The 21,274-nt window shown below is 44.1% G+C and overlaps 1 protein-coding gene across 7 annotated transcripts in view; it reads right to left on the minus strand.

Moving 5' to 3' along the window:
• The window catches only part of LAMA2 (laminin subunit alpha 2), a 3,027,572-nt gene that overhangs the window by 496,179 nt on the left and 2,510,119 nt on the right, over window positions 1-21,274 (minus strand). For all 7 annotated transcript variants that reach the window (XM_069607473.1, XM_069607470.1, XM_069607476.1 and 4 more), the window contains one exon: window positions 3,378-3,494. In XM_069607473.1, the coding sequence (XP_069463574.1) occupies window positions 3,378-3,494 (117 nt within the window). The remainder of the gene's footprint in view (window positions 1-3,377; window positions 3,495-21,274) is intronic.

A 21,274-nucleotide genomic window follows, 5' to 3' on the forward strand; every position in this document is an offset into this window, starting at 1 on the left:
ATCGATTTCATATAGGCTGATATTTGGTTGTCATCTGCACATGACACTAGAATCCAATCATGACTTTGTTCCCGGCAAGATACTTTGATCCCTCAGGCAAATGGAACTGTTCTCTTAAGGTTGCACTTTAAGTTCTTCCTTTCCTCTGTATAGTCGTTGCGTTTCTCAGATTCAGTTCTCCTATTGGATGTTTTGTCACATCATTAACAGGTGGGTATGACTTAATTTGATTTAGTACAGATTGCTCTCTCCGGTGTCCAGTCATTTGGTCGACTACAAACTGGTCGACTGCAATTTGGTCGACGTCATTTGGTCGAAAACCAAATGGTAGAATTTTTTTTTTTTTATTTATATATGTGTTTTGTGGGTTTTCGTGTAGAAAAAAAAAAAAAAAAAAAGGGGGGTTGGGGGGACCCCCCAAAAAAAAACCAAAAAAGGGGTAAAAATAAAAAAATAAAAAATTCGACCATTTGGTTTTCCACCAAATTGATTCGACCAGTTGTCCAGTCGACCAATTGTTTTCGACCAAATGACTGGCAACCCTCTCTCCACAACAAAACATTCGGAGTGTTTTACTTTAATGCAGAAGTAGTCCCATTTCGGGGTCGACAGACCTTTCATGCAATGTACCTCAATGAAGTATTCCCTGATAACAGAAAAGTGTTCCTTGTGTCCAATAAACATATTTATTAAATAAAGCATCACCATTCTATTGGGTGGCAAATGCTAGTGGGAGAACCTTATGCAAAAATATCTCAGATCTTTCACTCCGTGAACGAGACCGGGCATTATTGTGGCTGAGACTACAGTTAATAGCCTTACATATAGGTGTAAGTATTTGCTGGTTTTCAAATTGAAATTGTCTTAAGAATTATTTTGTGAGCCGTATTCATCAATAAGCCAATATCAGATATTTTAGTATTATAAATTGGATTAGGGATTGGTCCAGAAGTTACCATAGAATTAATATGATGTACTTTTTTGTGAGATGCCTTAACATTGATAAAAGTTATGTTACATTTGTAAGGAGTGCTTTCACATCTGGAATTAGTTCCTTCAGAGAGGAGAGTAAATCTGGAATGTGTTTACATATCAGATCCGCTATCTGATGTTGTATAGGATTACTCCATTGCTTTTGCCAACCAAGATCCATCATATGTGTGTCGCACCGCTTTCATTGTGTAATAGGTGTACATTGTTCTTCAACTTTTGGGAGTTAAACAATGTGGAATTACAGCTCAATTGGGGCCTGTAACAGATGTTATCGGACCACACCTGAGTTGAAGGTGAAGATGAGGGCACATAATGAAGGTCAAGGACAACACCACCTGTTGCAGCCCTCCTACAGGATTTTAATGTCATTAAAATACAGCTTAATCACAATAATGGTTCGAAACAAAAGAAAACAGTTGGTAAAGGTACCCAAAACCTTGCAATGAGCACTGTCTTGATGGAATGTTGGCTAAGGGCTACACCAGCGTTGATGTACAAGGTTGGTAAATACACATCAAACCTTGTAACAGTGGTTAAGGAATTCTGCTGATCCATTGTTTACAATGGCTTGCCAACATTACAATGTTATATTTAAGCTTTATAGACGCAGGAAGCGGTCATTATCATGGGATAATGACCTGCCAAAAAGTCATTGTCTGAGGCAAAGCGGAGGGCTAAAAGTTGGGGAAATTTCATTATCCCATGAAATAATTACCCTTCCTGAGGTTTACAGGGTTATTAGCACAGAGATCCGTGCAACTAAAAAGAAAAGTGTTCTGATTATTGGGGGATCATGAGCACAGACTTATTTATAATGTTAATTGAATACATATGTAATCAACAACAAACCTTAAAAACTGTGCATTTAATTACTGCATTTATATTTGGGGATTTAACTGCACGTGCTCCTTTCTGCCTTTAAATGAAAACCAAAAACATTTTTCTGGGCTGCTTAAATACACACATTTGAAATGAGGTCTATATCAGAGATTATAGATTGCAATCCGATCATGCTGATTGGCTGAGATGGTGCATGCAGTGTACTCTATGTGCTAATTTAGCCTATAGACCCGGTATAAGAGCTGTACTAAGTGTTAGGGGCTCTCAAGTGTGAGTTAAAGCACATCAAGAGTGTGCAATGAGGTTTATGGGGGCCACAATACGCAAAAGAGCCCAAGGGCAGGGTCTGTACAGCTATTATATCCCCATCGCCATTTCATGGTAAAGAAAAACAGTAATGCCTTTATATGCGTATATGCTTGCATTCTCTACTTCCTGGGGGGGATCTGCAGAGGACTGTTACTAGTATTTAAATCTGCCTAGGGAGTCGTGGGGAAATGGCTGTGGGAAAATATGCCCAAACCGGTTGACAGTGTAAAAATCTGCCTGCGTGGTCGTAGGGAGTTGGCAGAGGAGTATGCGATTTACTGCAGGTCGGCTTGGAATGTGGGATTCTGAACACTCTGGGCTATAGCAGTTCGTATAGCCTGCAGACGGTCTAGTGGGAATGCCAAATGAACATTCCAAGGGTGTGGAGGACCCGGCTCGAAACAGAACTGCAAGTACTTTTGATTTGGACTTCTCTTGAAGCTTCCCTAGAGACACAGATGTATGTTTTGGGTATGACTACCCTACCCATGCTTTATTTAAATGTATGCACATCCTTGGCCGGTGAGGGAATTGCTTTAGTATGTCCTTTTAACCTGATGAAACATTCCACGCCTGGCTCTTGTAGTGTTCATGTCAAGGGAATAGAATGGGGAGGATGTTGCCCGGCTGGCAAAGGAGGTTGGCAATCTTAGGAAGAATCTGCCCATTCAAACTCATCGAAAACAAACAGTCTCCGTCAACTATGGGTGGAACAGGCAGCAAGAACACAAAATGAATGATGGTTGCTTTGATTTGGTCAGGATCATCTTAGTCAACCCAGAGCAAATACTAGGTTAGTGTAACATGAGCTATGAACTGCATTCACAACACTATCAGTACCCCAGGAATATGTTCAGAGCTAAACGATTAAGTCAATTCTTCTATTACTTGATGTATGGCCCCTCTACTGTATGCCCTTTCCATATGCCCTCTCTCCCTTCCTCCTCACCCTTACCCTCACCCTTAGCCATCTAGGTAAATTGTTCTACATATTGTTTCTTTGGTTTGTTTCATTATTGTAAATATGCTTCTTTCATTATTCTTGTATCTTGTTGTTATATTGTAAAGCACTTTGGATGAAAGTGCTATATAAACATAAACATATAACAATCTGTGGATAAGAATGCAAAAAGAAATATGCTCAGAAAAAAAGATACGTTAGTGCAACATTGCAAGCACATCTTGCCAAAGACTTGAGAGCAAACAGATGCATGGAACGCCTTGTTGGTACTTACCACTGGGCATAGTGGACAGCTTCCCAAGAGTATTATTCAAGGCCCTCAATAAATCGTTGTTCTTTGCTTCTGCATTTTCCAACCTCAGGCGCATACCATTTAGGTTGTCTCCATTCTCTGTACAATGAAAAGGCACGAGCATGATGTTACTCATTTCCATGTTTTATTTTTTTTTTTTTACACAACACTTCTAACATAATTACTATAATGTCAATGTCATCTACAAGACGAGTAGTAAGGCTACACGTGACTGCTGGGTGCTTCGAAATCTACATTGTTGATTGCACTTGCGGCTTTTGGCTTGGGGGGGCGGGTGAAGATGTTTTTTCTGTCTAACGGATGAATGATAGTCTTCTGAGGCAGACTGCAGTTCCTTTTTCCAGATGTGGTGGGTTTGCCCCCAGATGCAGGCATTCTGGAGGGAGGCGGTAGCTCAGATCAAGGCGATTTGTGGGTTTGACTTGGAACTGGATCCTTGGTTTTGCGTTTGCAAAATGAGGATTTGCAGGGACATCATGAGCTGGGACCCAGACACTCTAGACTGATAACACACGTTCGTGAAGCAGTGCGCTTGGTGATCGCAAAGAATTGGAAATCCTTGAGAGCGCTTGACATGAAGATGTGGTCGGCGCGAACGCGGCTTGTGGCCACCATGAGCAAAATAGACGCGGCATTACAGGAGAGAATGGTGCCATTTGTAACTGATTGGTGTCTGCTGATTACGTTTGTAAATGACCACAACCATCATCATAAACAGCACGAGATGGCATCTTTCTCGCTGCTGCGACCTATGAGATGAGCTCTGTAGCCCACACTGACATTAGCTCGACACGTTGTACACGGCACCTTGAATCAAACTTGTTTTGGTTAATTTTTGTTATATATGATTTGGCTTTTAATTTGGCACATTGATAAATGTTTCATACCTAAAATATAGTTCCATGTGGGTTAAAGAGGTCTTTGATAATGTCACTATGGTTGCAATGGTCTGTCACTTTTCATTTGTAAAAGAAAATGCCACGTAATTGGGTTTGGTTGGATGACTTTAATAAAGTTTAAATGGCAAAATTAATAATAATAATCTTCTGGTGTTTACCCGCTGCATTAAAAAAAATCTACATTCATTTGAATAACTTCCTGTGACATACATTGGTTGCCAAATTCGACGCTCACACGACAATGAAACAAACCATACATAGGGCCTCATCACGAGTTGGCTGGTAACGCCGGCGCTAATAGCGCTGGCGCTATCTGCCCTACTGCCAAAACCACCGGCGCTATTAGCTCCGGATCATGGATTTGGCGGATTTGGAAATCCCCATTCCCCACTGAGCCCATTTGGGAATGCCCCATTCCCCATTGGGCTCAATGCGGAAATTTTCCGCTCATACCGCCGGCGGATTTCCCGCCAGCGGTATGAGCGTGAATTTTCGACAGATTTCCCCCAGCTTAGAGCTGGGAAGAAATCCACCAAAGCCCTGATATGGCGGACCCTTAAATTCAGCGGTAACAGCGCTACCGCCGGATTTAAGGATTACCGCCAGACTCGTGATTAGGCCCATAATCTTACTCTACATCACATGATACCCACGAATCGAAAAACACGCCTACGCTCAGCGACCGGTTTCTCTGAACTGAAGCTGCCAACAGCACATTACAGCGCTCTTGTTCTTTTTTCCCCGCTCAGTCCTACTAACAAACCACACCGCCCTCCTTGCATTACAGATCCGCCAGAGCGCCAATAGACCACGCAGATGGCAACAGTGCGCGGTACAAGAACCTTAACATAACTTTTAACATTAAGGTATCTTCCCAGTCAGGCTACAACCTGGACCAATCCTTATGGTATCTACTGTAGTATGTATTTTTTCACCTTCAATGATGGTACTTACCCTTTCAGACCAGAAAAGAATAGCTCTGGGAATGTGGATTTGCCTAGGGTTAACTTCCTTTCCATTCGCTAGTTAAAAACTCTTGGTGCTCTGGTCACGGACATTGACACGAGGCCTGGTTCATGAGCACATAAATCACCTTTTGGCACCTGCTTACACTTCATTTAAAAATGTAGCCATACATCTCAAATCGTCTGACTTGGTGTGATATTATTCCCCCACCCTTTCCCCAATCTATGGGGCATGTGCCAACATCATTCAATATACCCTAATGCCTACACTTCTACAGAAACCGACGTGAGCCCGTTATTTACCGGTTTATTTGGATCCCAGCTCAAGTTTGACCAACACGAAAGAAAGCTTTGAGAAGGCAGGTGGACTGACGATAGGGCTACGAGAGCTGTAACCTTACTGGACCTATCAGGTACACTCGACATAGAGGCTTGGATCATTTTGATCACCTTCCTCTTCCATATGAAGCAGATACTTCACTCACTTTATGGCTTAACTTACTTTTCAAATACCAATCTTGCACCGTCATTATCAGCAATTCAACCCTCTTTCCAGCCAACCAAATGTGAGGTTCCCCAGGATTCAGCTGGTTATCCGCTATGGTTTGATTTTGATCTGCTACTGCGTGTGTGTTGGAGTTCCCTGTGTACCTGTTTAGGAAGTGAGCGGGGCGATGATCGGGTGTGTGTAACGCCATCTGCTAAGTGATGCATGGCCCAGGAGCAGTATGTGGAGGATGCCTAGTCCACCCTTCCTTTCTCTGACGGTGTGGCAGGGACTTGTCCCTTGTCACTTGCTGCAAGGAATTTGTGCACTGTAGTTTCATCAACACTGTGGCAGAGATGCATGATGCCAGCTGCCTGAATGAAGTATGCTTTTAACTTAACAAATCACTCACTGCAATGCTCATACAGGTATCTCTGTGCATAGGGCTGTAATGACTCAGCATCTCTGCCTCTGGGTGGCACTGTCTGCAGATCCGCGGGGCATTGTCAACCATCACCAGAGAAGAATCTGAATCATTGTGTAATATCTGCATTTCCAAAAACATGGACTTCCATTCCCATAATGCAACTGCAGGATATCTGGAAAACCTGCCAGCCCAATCCAGAAGTTCTTTTGGAATCTGAGTTGCATGCACACTGCTTTCACCATGACTGGAAGGAGACAGGCACGTTTCAATGGGCATTCAAAACACCACAGCAGTAGTTGTGCTTTTATTTGTATACAACAAATCCTGGGGTTTGTTAGCCATGGATACTCTCCACAAGTCAATGACAGGTATTTACATGAACACACCTGTGACTGCTTGTGTGCAGCCCAGTCATACAGCTCCACCCTGGCTTTCTGCCTTGCTAGTATTGCTTATAAGTTTCCATGCCTTCACACTCACTGTTCTTTCATTGAATTCTGAACCTTATGCAGCTGCATCCCATTTGGAATAATGGCTGGCTTGCTGACCATACTTTCTTGTGTTTTTCTTGTGACTGACCCCTGCTACTGAGTTACCTTGATCCAATTTCTACAGCCCCGCCTTGCTGGTTCAGGCCCCCTTCGTCTGCCTGCTGCCAGTGTATGTTTTCTTTTCTTTTTGCTGTGTCCCTGCAGCCACAACCCCCTACCCCTGCTCATTGGGCTGTGTCGCTGCTGCCTCCAGCCTCTGTTACATGTGCTGCTTCCATTCAGTCTCCCTCTCTGTTCCCTGCTCTACCTTTTCTTGCTCTTTCAAGTCCATTTACTCTCAAACTCTACCCAGCCTAGCCGGACTCTAGACAGGAAACACACATGGCTGCAGAAAACTGTACCAGTACTAAGAGAAAAGGCCAAACAGGGAAACAGTTTTCCAGCCTGCTTTTGTGATGTAAATTAATTTACCTTGTACCAGTACCCTGCTCAGTTACCTTGTACCAGTACATTGCCCCAGCTACCTTTTACCAGCTTCTTGCCTCTGTTACCTTTTACCAGTACATTGCCTCAGTCAGCTTGTACAAGTTCCCTGCTACCGTTTTCTGCATTCCTAGTTCTTTTCCTGTTCTGAATTCTTGTTTTCCTTTTTTTGGAACTCTTACTGTCTGGTAAGAGTTTTATGGTGTCCGCAACCATACCTCTGTGTATTCCTTTTCACTGAGATTGGCTCCTATGCCTTAGGAGGGCATCTCTGACCCTACCTTTGTCTCATTTTACCTGTAGTCTATACTGTAGTTCATAAAACAGTGTGTTGCTTTCTCTTGCCACAGAAGGCATCCACTGTATGTTTTCCGGCTGGACCCACACAGGCTGGTCTTGTGTAAGTATATTCCTTGTTTATGCCTTGGGGTCGAGACACAGAAGCCTCTTTTGCTGCTCTTCTCACATGGGCTTGCAAGGTGGTATCTGTTGGAATAACCTGCACAGAGGCATTGTGATTCCCTGATATCTGTGGGCAGTCTCAAGTCCAACCTGTGTACACCACTAGTGGGATTTCTCATTGTTTGTCCAGTACATGGTTATCATCCCTTCGCGTTCACCATCAAGGTCTGCCTTTTCTTCCTATTCCCTTGTTCCTATTTGCCTTGTCTGTTCTTCCTTCTTGTTTACCCTTCTGTTGTATGCGCTTGCCTGTCTCTTATACTAGTAGAGGCCATCCCAAAATATAAAGTGCTCTTCTGTCATAAAAGCGCTCTTCTCCCATTGCTGTTGGCCTTGCTGTATGTAGCACTGTAAGAAAAAGTGGAGGGGGCAGTGGTTTAGCAAGTTGTTAGTGGGATGGCAGGAGAGGAAGACGCCAAATGTGTGGAGTACCCTGGTCCTGAAAGCCGATATGTGTCTATGGGATTGGGGAAGACACATGGGGATATGTTATCCAAAGGAAAGAACCTAAGGTTTAATAGATTGAAGTGCTTTGGGTGTGGTAAGTGGGGGAATATAATATGAATAAAGAGGAGAGCTTGGTCATAGCTGGTTTAGTGTTGATGAGCTACCGGCTATGAAGAAGGAGACTCAAACGTAGCCCTTGTTACACCCATCCCACTCTCAGCCTGGAGACAGAGAAACAAGAGATGTACATTGCTTCTTGGGCCCTTCATCCCCATCACTGATGTATCGCAGGTGCGATAAGTGCTACTCATTAAGTTGTAACTCTTCAATACGGTCATCCGGGTAGGTTCTGAACGGTTGTCTGTCATCAGTTGAACAAAATGGCTGACTCCAACCTCGAAGAACGCTGATGATGTCACGACTGACATCATTACATAGATACGCTAGACATGAGGCACAATGCCATGCCTGCATGAAGTTACGCAGACATTTAGCTTTATTGCTGATAGCCACAAAGAATATGCTTATGACTCACATAGTTAGAGCACTGACGCAAGTATACCCTTTGGCTACCCAGAAACCCCAAGAGGCATAAGTATACATATGAACTGTTGCTGACACATAACCACAACTAACATGGGCGGCCATGAAAATATAGTTGAAGCCATTGGTGCCTTGAAGTGAATGCGAAATGTAGGACGAACTCAAGCACACAGAGAAAGGTTGACAGGCTGATTCTGCTGAAGCATGCAGGCCAGGCCTACAGCGTGGACACTGCACAGCCTCACCAAGGACACTAAGGGAGCAAGGTTTCAAGTTAACAGAAGAGATTGGGCACCTGCAGAGAACACAAACCAAAAACCTGCATAATTGCAAGCAAATGAAATCCATGTTGTGGTCTTTACTCATGTGATCTGAACCTGCTAGACAGAACCTATTATTCGAGCCAGACTGAGAAGTCTGTTCCCATCGAACCAGGGGCAGGAGGATACAAACGTAACACAGGTTCAAAGCCAAATGTTCTGTCCCAATGCCTAGGAGATCGGAGCTGGTAACTTGTTGGGAACATGCAGCACCTTCGGGGTCGTTCCTATTACCTTGAATAGTTATACTTGGAGCCTTGGACAATAACCAGGCCAAGGCCGAGAAGTCCCCTTTCTGCCCAATCCCTAATCACCTACCATGTTAAGCTTACACTATGTTGCATAGGCCAATCACCTCAAACTAACCTGCAACTTTGTATTTGTAACACATAGAGGTGGTCTCAGAAGGAGCCACCAGATATGGCTTACTGAATGATCTCACTAACTCATTATAGAATATATATGTAGCTCACCTTACAAACCAATTCCTTTTCCTGTTACGTTTTTTGGGATGTACAGTCATTTTTTTGTGACGTAAGACCTTAACAACTGGAGATGACAGGCATCTGGAGATTGAGAGTGCTTGGAGAATATTGCCTTGTTCATGCTGCAATCCCTGTCATTGATTGGTTAATAAAGACAGTGAACGTTGGCCTATGGCTGGTTCTTCCGTTCTTGTGGCAGGGGATTTCAAGGGCCGGTTCCTCTTGCATGTAAACGGGGAGACTGATAATAGTTCCCTTGCCACTATCACAGCTAAGCCTGTAGTGACCATCTTGATTTGTGTGTGGAGTGTAAGATGGAATGAGATTTTAGAGGGGAGTTAGTTAGGAGGAAGAGTGGTGCAGGTCTTAAAAGGCAAAACATCATTGTATCCTCCATGCCTTTTGCAGTCAGCTCTCAATTCACTTTCTGACATCTATATCTGTTTCTTCCTTTCTCCTTTTCTCTCTCAATTCACTTTCTGATGTCTATATCTCTCTTCCTTTCTCTTTTTCCATCTATATCTCATACACCAAGGGCTACAATGATCTGGGAATTAGCAGATGAGGGATGAGGCAGTCTGCAGACTTGACCTTCACATGTAGCTCATGGTAATGAATTAATGGACGGCAAGGACGTTTGGTTCAGAGAAGGTACTGCTCGAGTATGAGGACTCCAGGCACCAATTTCAACTTTCATTAGTATGTTGGTTGAAAGGCTGAGAGACTCATTAAACCGCACTATAGCTTGTTCAAGTGCTGTGCTCAGTGGCCAGCTGGCACTTGAGCCCATCAAGTCAATGGGCCTCATTACACGGAAGGCGGTAGGGGGTTAACGGGGCCGGTAGAGCTGCTGGCCCCATTAACCCCCTACCGCCTCATTACAAGGTCCGCTCGCGGGACCCGCTAAGAACGCCTGGTTTTACCAGACATCCTTAGTGGGTCCCGCGAGCAGCCCAGCTTGCTAACAACGGGCCCGTCATTAACGAGCCCATTGTTAGCATGCTCCCCATTCCCATTGAGCCCTATGGGGGCTCAAATGGGAATGGGGTTGTTGCGGGTCTGGGTTCCCTGAATGGGGAAATACCGGGCCCTCAAAGGTCAGAATGGCCCGGTATTTCCCCATTCAGGGTACCCGGAATGGGGATAGCCATGTATGTATGTATGTATGTATGTATGTATGTATGTCAGTTTACATAGCGCCGGCAGCCCGCAGGCATCAGGGTGCTTTAACAGACAACCACAGAACTAGAACACCTCCTGTATCTATCTTCGTACCTCAAGATTGTAGCTGAGAGAGGATCCAGAATCACCTAAACAGGTGAGTCTTCAAAAGATTTCTAAAATTTAGATGATTTTCTTCCAATCTGACTTCCAGCAGGAGTCTATTCCACTGCTGAGCTGCTAATACAAAAGATCTACCCAAACCTGTCTTAAACTTGTCTTTAGGTACTATGAGTAGACTCTTACCTTCAGAACGTAACTGTCTCTGAGGGGTGTATATTTCCAGACTCTTTTTGAGATAGCAGGGAGCTTTCCCAAAGAGGCACTTGTTAACAAGTGTCATAGCTTTGAACTTAATCCTCTCTTCAACCCTAAGCCAATGTAACGATCTTCTGGCCAAGGTGATACGCTCCCCTCACCTTAGATTCTTTACTATCCTCACTGCGTCATTTTCTATGACTTGACATCTGGCTAGATCCTTAGCAGATGCACCAATAAGCAAGGCATTGCCGTAGTCCAACCTAGATAACACTATAGCCCTTGCAATTGTGGCTATGTTGCTTTCGTATAGATATGGACTAATGGCCTTCATAAGGCGCAGGTAAGAGGCTGTATTTTTGTGCAGATAGTTCACCTGTGCTTCTGAATTAACAGAGGAATTGACCATCATTCCCAAGGTTTTGACCTGTTTGGATACTTGGATTTTGGCTTCATTTATCTGGAATGTCTCATACTCATTCCCCAGCTTGGCTAATGTTCGACTGGACCCGAACAACATGAGTTTGGTTTTAGTGTCATTAAGACACATCCAGTTTAGCTGCATCCATTCATTGATTTTACTGTACACTCTTGCAATCTTCTCACTATCCTTAGTATGGAAACCCTCTATTTCCATGATAAGCTGCGTATCGTCTGCATAGTTGGTAAAGAACACTCCGGTTTCCACCAGAATGTTGCACAGACTTTGCATGTAAATAATAAATAGCATTGGAGAGCGACTTGCTCCCTGAGGGACTCCAAATAGGATTGAGATTGGATCGGAGAAATTATTCCCCCAATGTACTTTGGCTTGGCGGTCTGTAAGGAAGGATACCAACCACTCCAAAGCTACCTCAGAACAACCCACATTGTCTCTCAGTGCTTCTACTAATAGTTGATGATCTACCAGATCAAAAGCGGCACTGAGATCCAACAGCATCAATATCCCCATTTTCCTTTATCAATCAGACCCAACATGTGATTTTGAAAGGTCCAACATTGCTGTTTCGGTACTATGTGAAGCCCTAAATCTAGATTGTTGTTGATGTAAAGAGGTCTGTTTTTCTAGATGTTCTTGCAATTGCAATGTGGCTATTCTATCCATAATTTTAAGTATAAAGTTTGAGTTTGTAATGGGATGAAGATTGCCTGGGTCCTTTGGATCCAAGCCAACATTTTTTACCAATGGTGTGATAGTGAACTTCTTTATCTCCTTCGGTACGATTCCCTCCTTGAACAAGGCATTGACTATTCTCAGCAGAATAGGAGCAAACTGTTCCTTATTTTGGAGTAGGATATTGGGAGGTAACACATTTTCGGTGCAAGACGTGGGTTTCATTTGACCTAGGACTTCCAGTAACTCTGCTTCGGTAATGATAGCAAAGTTAAAGTTCTCTGGTCCACCATATTTATTGTCCTCCTTTATCAGAGTTTCTTGACTCAGTGTTTTCCTAGCATTAATTATGTTTTGTCTTGCTTTCGCTATTTTAGCTTCAAAGGCATTTTGCACAGTATCACAATCTTCCTTGGATGTTGAAAACGGCGGGGTGAGATTTTTTGGTTTCTCAACACTTTTCAAAAATTTAAAAGTTTACTGGTAGTGTTAGCTGCTGCTTCGATTTCTTTATTAAAGAAATTCGCCTTAGCTAACCTTATATTGTCTCTATACTTCTTGTTAGCTAGCTTCCATTTATCTCTGATTTCCTTAGATTTGTCTTGAAGCCACTTTCTTTCAAGAGCTCTTTTTCCATTTTAATTGAATCTAACTCTGTATTATACCATTTCTAGTTATTACTATTTTTCCTGGTGAGCTTGGTTTTTAGTGGCGCTACCTGATCAACAAGTTCTTGAATTGGTGTTGTATATTTATTTAGCAGCATCTCGCAGCTATCCTGAGCCTGAAAAGATTGTAATATTTTATCTAAGCAGGGCTGAAGTTGGTCTATCTTCATATTATTACAATTTCTGCTAGCAACCTTAATATGAGGGTTGTGTTGTTTTAGAGGAGTTTGCGATGCTATGTCCAGGGAAACTAAGTGATGGACACTCCAGATACAAGGTTCTGTGGAACACATATGAGTCAGAAGGTTATTGGATAGGATCCAATCCAGTTGGTTCACTTGCGGTGTTGTGGGCTCATTGTTAATTACCTTAAAATCTAAGTTTTTTAGTGTTTTGTTTTCAAAAAACGTTATGGTTACCTCCAGGGTCATAATGAGGCCCAATGTCTGTTAGGACTGCAGACAGTGTGTGTTAGTCGTTTTTTAGGATGATAAGGTTGGTGGGCACAATCCCTGGTCATTTCTCTCAGAGGTCCACCCCAGTTCCCCCCACAAGCCTCCAACTCCTGTCTCATAGTTAGCACAGCCACAGCATAAAATGAAGCTAGGAATCCAAACCCATGGAGCAATAGATTCCCTCAACTTGACCTCCTGCGCGCATTCATGTATAGAACTTCCAAAATGGCACACCGCCTTGGTGTCGGCTTGACCCTATGATTCATAGGGAGAGGCACAGGAAAAAAGCATGGTTTGAAAAGCACATAATTAGCAACATGAGCCGATCATACTCTTTCAACTCAAAACCTGCACACCTGAGAAGTGGAAGTTCCTGGGAGGTTGGGACAAACTGTCAGGAAAAGGCAAACATGCTTGTATTGGCACGTCAAGCCTTTCAACTTTAGGAGGACTACATACCCTCGGAAACAGTGTAAATTATCAGCGGGACCAGCAACACTCCAGTTGCGTATGGGAACTACATATCCCAGCCACCACATAGGGCACATGTGTATAGCATCCTAATGCGTAATCTGGAAGAATGCCAAACTCTTGAGTCGGTGTTCCAAGATGCTCCTGCAATTTTTTTCTTCAGTGTTTTTCAGCGATATCCTGGCCTGTACTTCGCCTTTTCTCTTCTCCTACCGCTGATACTCCCTTGCTGTTTGTGTGCATTTACGTGTCCTGTGCCTTATTTGGACAAATATTTTACGGCAATGGACTTGGAAGCGGTATAACAAAGTGAGTAAATGCCACTTTCTTGGATGGACCTTGTTTGAAGGACGTTTATCTCCGATGTTCATTTCAGTATCTGGATTATGAACGTTTTCTGAACGTCTCTGGTACATTGAACTCACATTGTGTGTGCTCCTTTGACTCTGCCTTGTTGTGAATAGTTACCTAATCATGGTCGACTGATCACAGAATATTCCAGGACAAAGTAGGATATGTAATTCCTTAATCCTCATATTACTCTCGCGATAAGTGCTGCATATGTTTCATAAAACTCTTGTATTTCTCATACAGCTCAGTGAAGAGGTTTGTGGTGTGCATACTACCGCCCACCTAATACCTATAGGGTGTCGTAGTTGGATTTTCCCATTTTTATGACCAACTGTTAAGTGTACTTGCGGTTTCTGAGGGCACGCAGTGGCAACAGTGCTGGATCTAGAATACAGGCCCTTATAAGCCGGATCGAAGGTAGCAGAATGGTGTGGGAGCCTGAAGGGAGAAGAGGATTTGAGGATTGTTTTAGAAGAGGGAGGGGCTGAAAAGGAAAGGAGTATGCTAGTGTTGAGAAAGCTGGAGGATATATTACATTAATTGGGAGGAGGATAGGTTGGAGACAGGAAGGAGAGAAGCAACAACAGAGGAGGAAGTTGTGATGAGACATGTGGAAGCAGAGGTGATGAGACATGTTACTACATTCTCCTCCTGATGTTTTACCACATCTCCCCTCTGTGTTGTTACCTCCTCCCTTGGATGTAAAGAAGAGAATGAGGTGAAGATAAAGCTGGGAGCGGTTCTGTTACTTCAGAGAAAGGTGATGCTAAACAGGAGAAGCAGGTGAGAAGTGGAGAGAAGGATCAGTGTGGGAAGGCTCCGAAAGAGAAAGGAGGAGCTCCATGCAGGTCACACTCTTGGTGGACTAGAGTTTAAGGGCACAGGAGGAATGTGAACTAGATGAAGTATCAAGAAGGTGGCAAGCGTGAAAGACAATGGGGAGAGTAGCACAAGAGTGAAGGTAGGTACAGATGGAAGGCCCGTAGGAAAGAGACGGTCTCAGTGCAACAAGGAGGAACAAAGAAGTATAGTACTGCAAACTGCCTGTTGACCAACTCTTTTGGTGTAGCCTTTGGCCGAAACTTTGTGGCCATGCCTGACAGGCAACAATCCATCTTCCTGCTGCTTCTGCCTAGGCCTTGTATGCTGGCACACACAGATCTGAGATCCAAATGGATGGGCCTTTCAGAGAAGTTAAGGAGAGAATCCAGAAGGAAACCAGGACGAGCAATACCAGTAGCCAAGGATTGTGAAGGGACACTTAAACACCAAAGACTTTGAATGACAAATGTGACTGCCCAGAATGCAAGAGTGTTTAATCCTAGAGACTGTTCATTCTGCTAATGATGTTTTCCATCTTTGGTAATGGCAAAGAAGGCCAGGGAAAGCTAATCCCATTGACCTTTTCCTAACAATCTTGCATTGACAAGGAATCCAAGAGAAGCCAGGTTAACCCCTTTAAAGACACTGGGCCTCATTACACGGTAGGCGGTAACCATGGCGCTAACAGCGCCATGGTTGCCGCCGGTATTTTACTGTGTCCGCCTTGGTGGATGGCGGAATTACCGCCCTACTCCAAGGTGAGCGGGGGCGGTAATTCCCCATTCACCAAGGCTCTTCCCCATTCCCATTTTTGCCCCCATAGGGCATAATGGGAATGTGCTAATTACGGTACCACAAATTGCGGTACCGTAATTAGCTCCGAGGTCCCTTTGCGGCACCCTACTTTAACGGCTGGTAAAACCAGCCATTAAAGTCAGGTCCCGCAAAGGGAACTCGTAGTAAGGCGGTAGGGGTTTACCGGTACCGGTGCCCTTACCGGTACCGGTAAACGCCTACCGTGTAATGAGGCCCACTGTGTAGTATAAAGAGACCTCTCACCAGAGGCGTTGCTAGAGGAGGGAGGGCTGCAGGGGCTACAGCCCCGGACCTTTTGGTTGTAGCCAGCCCTGGGTAGACGCTCAGGGGCTACAACCAAAAGGCTATTGCTAGCCCCCGAATCTCACCAGTCCTGACATTAGCTTAGCCCCTGATTTTTCCAGACCTAGCAACCCCCTGCTTCTCACCAAGAACCAGAGATGGCCCATTGTACTGATAATTAAATGGATGTTCTGTAGAATTTTCTATAAAAGAGAGGGGGTGGGAAGTGGGTCAAGGAACGGTGTTCGTTCTTTTTATTCAGTCTCTTCAGTAAATACATTGCACATTCTTAACCATAGCAAAGATCATAAGTGATGTTTGTGTGTGTTTTTCTCACTCATCATCATGGGAAAGGGGCCAAGTCCCCTTTATGACCTTACTGGTTGATAATGGGGTCACCTCGGGGATCCTGCAGCACCACAAGTAAGGTAATGCTGAGCCTGGGGCGGCGTTAGGATCCACTGGGTACCTCCTCCATGCCACAGGAGGAGGCAGGGGCATGTCACACTACGATCTTAAAAAATCCTGTCCCTTTAAGGAAATAGACAGAAGGAGTGGTCATGTAGTATTCTGTTTTATCTATGATAAATGTTATACCAAGCAGGATTACTAATTTACAGTGGTTTTACCACATTTAAATGATCCATTATAGCTTCAAGCTTTGGGCAGAAATAGCACAGATGTCTCGCAAGAACCTTTGGGTATAACGTTGGAACGTGATGTTTTTGTGTTCTTGCACTTTAGCTAATTTTCTCTCTTTTATTGCAATTGGGAACAACCACCCTATGCATACAATATATTAAAGGTTGACGATGCATAATTGAATTGAATATGAAGGTCTAGCTGCAATACATGCTGATTCTGCACCTTCTTGCTCACAACATTCTCTGAGTTTGTTAATCCAGTTACAAAACTTCTCATCCTAATTGAGATATAATCACAGAGATACATTTTCTTCAGAGGCTGCATTTTACTTGTAAGCTCTTTTGAAATTAGCATATTTAATGAAGAGCCTTCGACAAGCAAACAATGAACATTGTTCCATGGAGAAAGAACGTTTACTAAAAACACCATACAGCACAGGTTTTTTAAATGCACCTTATTGGTATGCAAGTAATTACTAGAAGCACATAAATATGGAAGTTACTGTGCCTCTGCAAAGCCTAAGTAGAGATATACCATAGAGGAGCAGTGACAGAAGACTTGCATGTTTCCTCTCCAAACTAAAGAAATACAGAGCACATAATTACTGTAGGTTAACTAGAAAAATACACCTGTGAAAGTAAAACATTGCAGGGTGTGATACAGGTATCTCTCCATACATCATTGGCTGGTGAGCTACTGATATGAAAGTCAGCAGTCAGGGAAGTAATTGTGCAGTGGAAAATGCCCATGGAGGAATATGCCAATGCTGAGGGATGGCACTGCAGGGCTGAGTAGATGGAGAGATTAGGAACTGGAAAGTAGACAGCTTTCTCAAATGTTCAGTCTGCTCTTTGTCCACAGAGAGAGAATGTTTAACGGGTGCTTTATTGGTGTTTCCCGCAAATGGACCTCATTGGTATGCAAACAAGTAAGAGAAGCACACACCTATGCAGGTCACTGTACCCTCATAATATATGAGAATTTACCCCATGCATATGCCATGTTGTCTTGATCTTCTGATGTTTTTGACAGGACTTGATGCAAGTGTTTTCATTTGGACACTGTGAAGGCATCATGAAGTAAGGCACACACAACAGACTTAAAATGTTCAAACAAAAGGTGTTTATTAGCCTAAATGTCAAGATGGTTGAAAGTCTAACTTTCCCTATGCTAAGGTGAGATTTCTCTACCTGACCGAAACTGGGGAAAGTCTGAGTCAAAGAGTTCAACTTAAAAGTCTGTCTGTGTCCAAAACCTATCCTTGCCCTCACAACTGAAGCTAAACAATGTTTAGGGATATCAATAATGAAAGTAATGGTGATCAACACGAAGTTCTGAACTTCTTCCAGCTCTTAGCTTCTTCTTCAGCTCTCCCTTCCCCAAGTTCCAAGCAACAAAGTTCAAAAGCAAAAAAGGTCTAGAGATTTTCATTCTGAAGACAAGATTCACAGTTCCTTGAGTCTCAGGGAGCCCTTCCCCAAGACTTTAGTTTACACAATGTCTTTGGATTCACACAGTTCCGGGCTCACTGGTCTAGACGCAGTTGTCAGACGGCACGGTCCACCCACCACAGGTCAAGCAACCAGGATCCCTAGATTTCTCAGCCCACACAGGCTTATCCCTGCATACAGAGTTGTGTTCTTATCGTCTCTCTTGGTTGGCCTTTTGGCTTGTGTGCAGTATTCACACTCCTTTGGTTTCTCCCGATTAGCCTATTGAGTGTGCCCCAAAGTGTTACACACCTTTCAACAGTCTTTGGCCTTGCCACACTGCAATAATCTGAAAAGGTTCACTTTATGGTGGTCTTGCTCTTGTCTCACCTTCTTATAACACCTTTTCACATTTGTGCTCTTTCTTATGCTCTGTTTTCCTATGGGCACTTTCTGTTTGGTCGTATTCTGGTTTGCCCATGAAAAGGGTTATTCAGTTCCATATTCAGTAAGTGAAATTGCAAGGCTGCATTCAGTTTGACACCCAACCAATATTCACTTTCTTTATTTTCAAGCTCTAAACAATGCATATTTATTGAATACCGAACTGGAAAACGTACTGAGTGCACATTTAAACATAAAAGTGAAGAGAAACCTGAAATCATGCATAACGAATGCACATTGCATACAAACTGAATTAAAGTTTTCTTTTAATTCAGTATTCAATGTGCACTCGGTATGGTTTAATTTCAAGTTATTTAGTTCAGTATTCAATAAATGTTCATGTGCTTAATTTCAGCTGTCCGTGCAGTGTGGTAATTGGAATGCATTCATTCCCCACTCGCAGCCCGCTTACAAACACCCTGGTTATCGAGTACCTGTCCCCAACACTCACTGGTACTTGGTGTCATTCCCGAACGGCTGCCGCTGTTTCTTTCTTCCTTGTCGGTCAGCAGACCAGCTCCTGCAAGCCCCGCTCGCAAAGCATGGCCCGCTTCTCGAACATGCTGGTGTCTTCACTGCCTCAATGGACACACACGGCATCCTCCTTCCTCTTGCACAGTTCAGCAACACAGCGGCTCCCTCTCTGGGCTGCAGGCCGGCATCCTGGCTCCTCCACAGGTGCCACCACGGCTGCCTCCTCCTGGGAAGGGTCCCTCTTGGTCTCTTCCCCACAGGTCTTCCTCCTTCTCTCCTGAATACCATTCTCTGGCTCTCATTTTATACACCTGCAACCCCTAACAGGTTGCAGGTGTAGACCCCTCATTAGGTTTGCGTGACTTTGATTAAGGGGACATACCTGAGTCTCACCATTCTTTGGTACTGGGACTAGGAAGATGACTGCAGAGTGGTAAAATCTAGGTACAGGGTTCATTACACTTAGTCTACTCTTCCTGGTCCCAGTACCTTTAAATTTCAAAGGTGGGGAATTAAAGGGAGAGGTTTTGCAATAACCCACAAGGGTCGGGTGAGGGTTAGATTGGCCAATAGTGAAAGAGGGATACAATGTCTCGCCTGCGGGTGCCCCACTCCCAATCTCAGAGGACCCTCGACCCAGGTGATCCTCCCTCAGTTCTCTATCCCCAGAATTGGGATCTAAGAGCGATGGCTTTTCCCTGGCCACAAGAACAGAGGACCCAGGGGGAGTAGGAGTGAAGATATCCTCATGCTTCTCACAACACCTTGTGAAAACTTCAAGTTGACAGAGTAGGTCCGAAACTAGGACGTGAAATTCAAGTAGCCAAGCTTTCACGTCATGCGTCTCCACATATATGAGGGACAAAATATGGCAAGCAGAGTGTGGACCAGTCATGAGGAAGGACTAGCAAGTCCCACGCAATAGCTGTAAGCCATCCTCAGTGATAGGCCAATCCCCATCTCAGTTCCCCTATGACAAAGAGAAGCGTGACAGATGGGTCAAGGCCCTGTAAAAAGATGCAACTATGGCAGAGTTCTGAGAAGGATCTCATTTGGAGGCAGCTGGCAAATAGGCAAATGAGCAGGAGACAGGAGGCCAGAAAAGAGACCCTTGAAGGCGGGGTAAGGATATTCAAGGCTGGAAGTGAGACACAGGCCACTGATGAAAGGACGACACAGCAGAGAGACTCTAGCAGAGATAGAGGGGACTGGGAAAATAAAGATCCAGCTACCCTTGGGAGATGAAGACACATGAGGCTGGAGAGGGGAAGACCTGGGAGGCCAAGGAATGACCCATGCTGAGGAGAGGGAGATGTAAGGGATTGGGGAGAAAAAGGTTCAGGAAGCTGGGGAGCGAGAGATCCAGGAGGTTAGGGAGTTAAAGTGGCACTAAATATAGGACTGCTTCAGCAGGATGAAGAGGTAAGAGAAGCTAAGGATTAGGTGATGAGGGGGTGATGGAGGTGACAAGTTAGACTAAGGAGGAAGGGGTGAGAGCGTCTTTTAATCCCTCCTCTTTACATTCTATCCCCACCTTCTCCTAAACTCTTGAGGAGTTAGAGGTGAGGGGAGTAAAGGATGTAGAGAAGAAGCGGGCACCAGGTTTGGCTAAAAAAAAAGATTTTAGAAGGAGGCGCTAAAGAGGATAGATGGAGGTGTGGAGAATTGGTGAAGAAGAGGATGGGAGGGGTTGACGAACTGAGAAGAATAGTGAGGCAACCATGTACCCAATACTTAAAATGTGTATAAGTCAGGTTGTTGGAGAAACAAGCATGTGGCAGAACTATAGGAAGGTAGGGAAAGAGACTAAAAAGCCCAATGAGGAGGAAGAAATATTAGGGAGGTGATTCCTACTCATGAGAAGAAAATTAAACTGCAAGAGACCCAAGACCCTGAGTGAGCTAGGCACAAAGAGCCTGAGATGAACCCCATAGCCAGTCTAGGGGTGCCTCCTGTCTACCTACGGCTTCAGGACTAAGTGCAGGGCCAGCTCCAGCATGTCCCCAGTACAGAACAACGGTTAGGTTTTAGTGCAGACTTGAGACCCAGGAGGAGGAGGGCATCCTACCATCCCTTTGCTGCAAAGGAAGCTGCACATTCTAGAGACTGGGACTTTGCTGAAAGACTGAGACAGATGCTGAGAGACCCAGAGAAGCCACGAGAGGAATTATGAGAGACATTTTATATGCATTTCTTTGTTTTGTTTGGCTCAACCAGCAAATATGTATCACATTTGTTTTGTTGCCTTATGCCATCGGGAGAGATCATGACCTGAGCTTAACAAAAAGTGATATACCTTTACATTAAACACTTTTAAGCCTCCCCAAGAGACACTAACTTTTGGGTTTAGCCCAAGATCTGACAACATCCCGGTGAATGACTATCGTGACACTGTGAC

This window comes from Ambystoma mexicanum, chromosome 4q (assembly GCF_040938575.1).
Source record: "Ambystoma mexicanum isolate Mex_15411 chromosome 4q, UKY_AmexF1_1, whole genome shotgun sequence".
NCBI lineage: Eukaryota > Metazoa > Chordata > Amphibia > Caudata > Ambystomatidae > Ambystoma > Ambystoma mexicanum.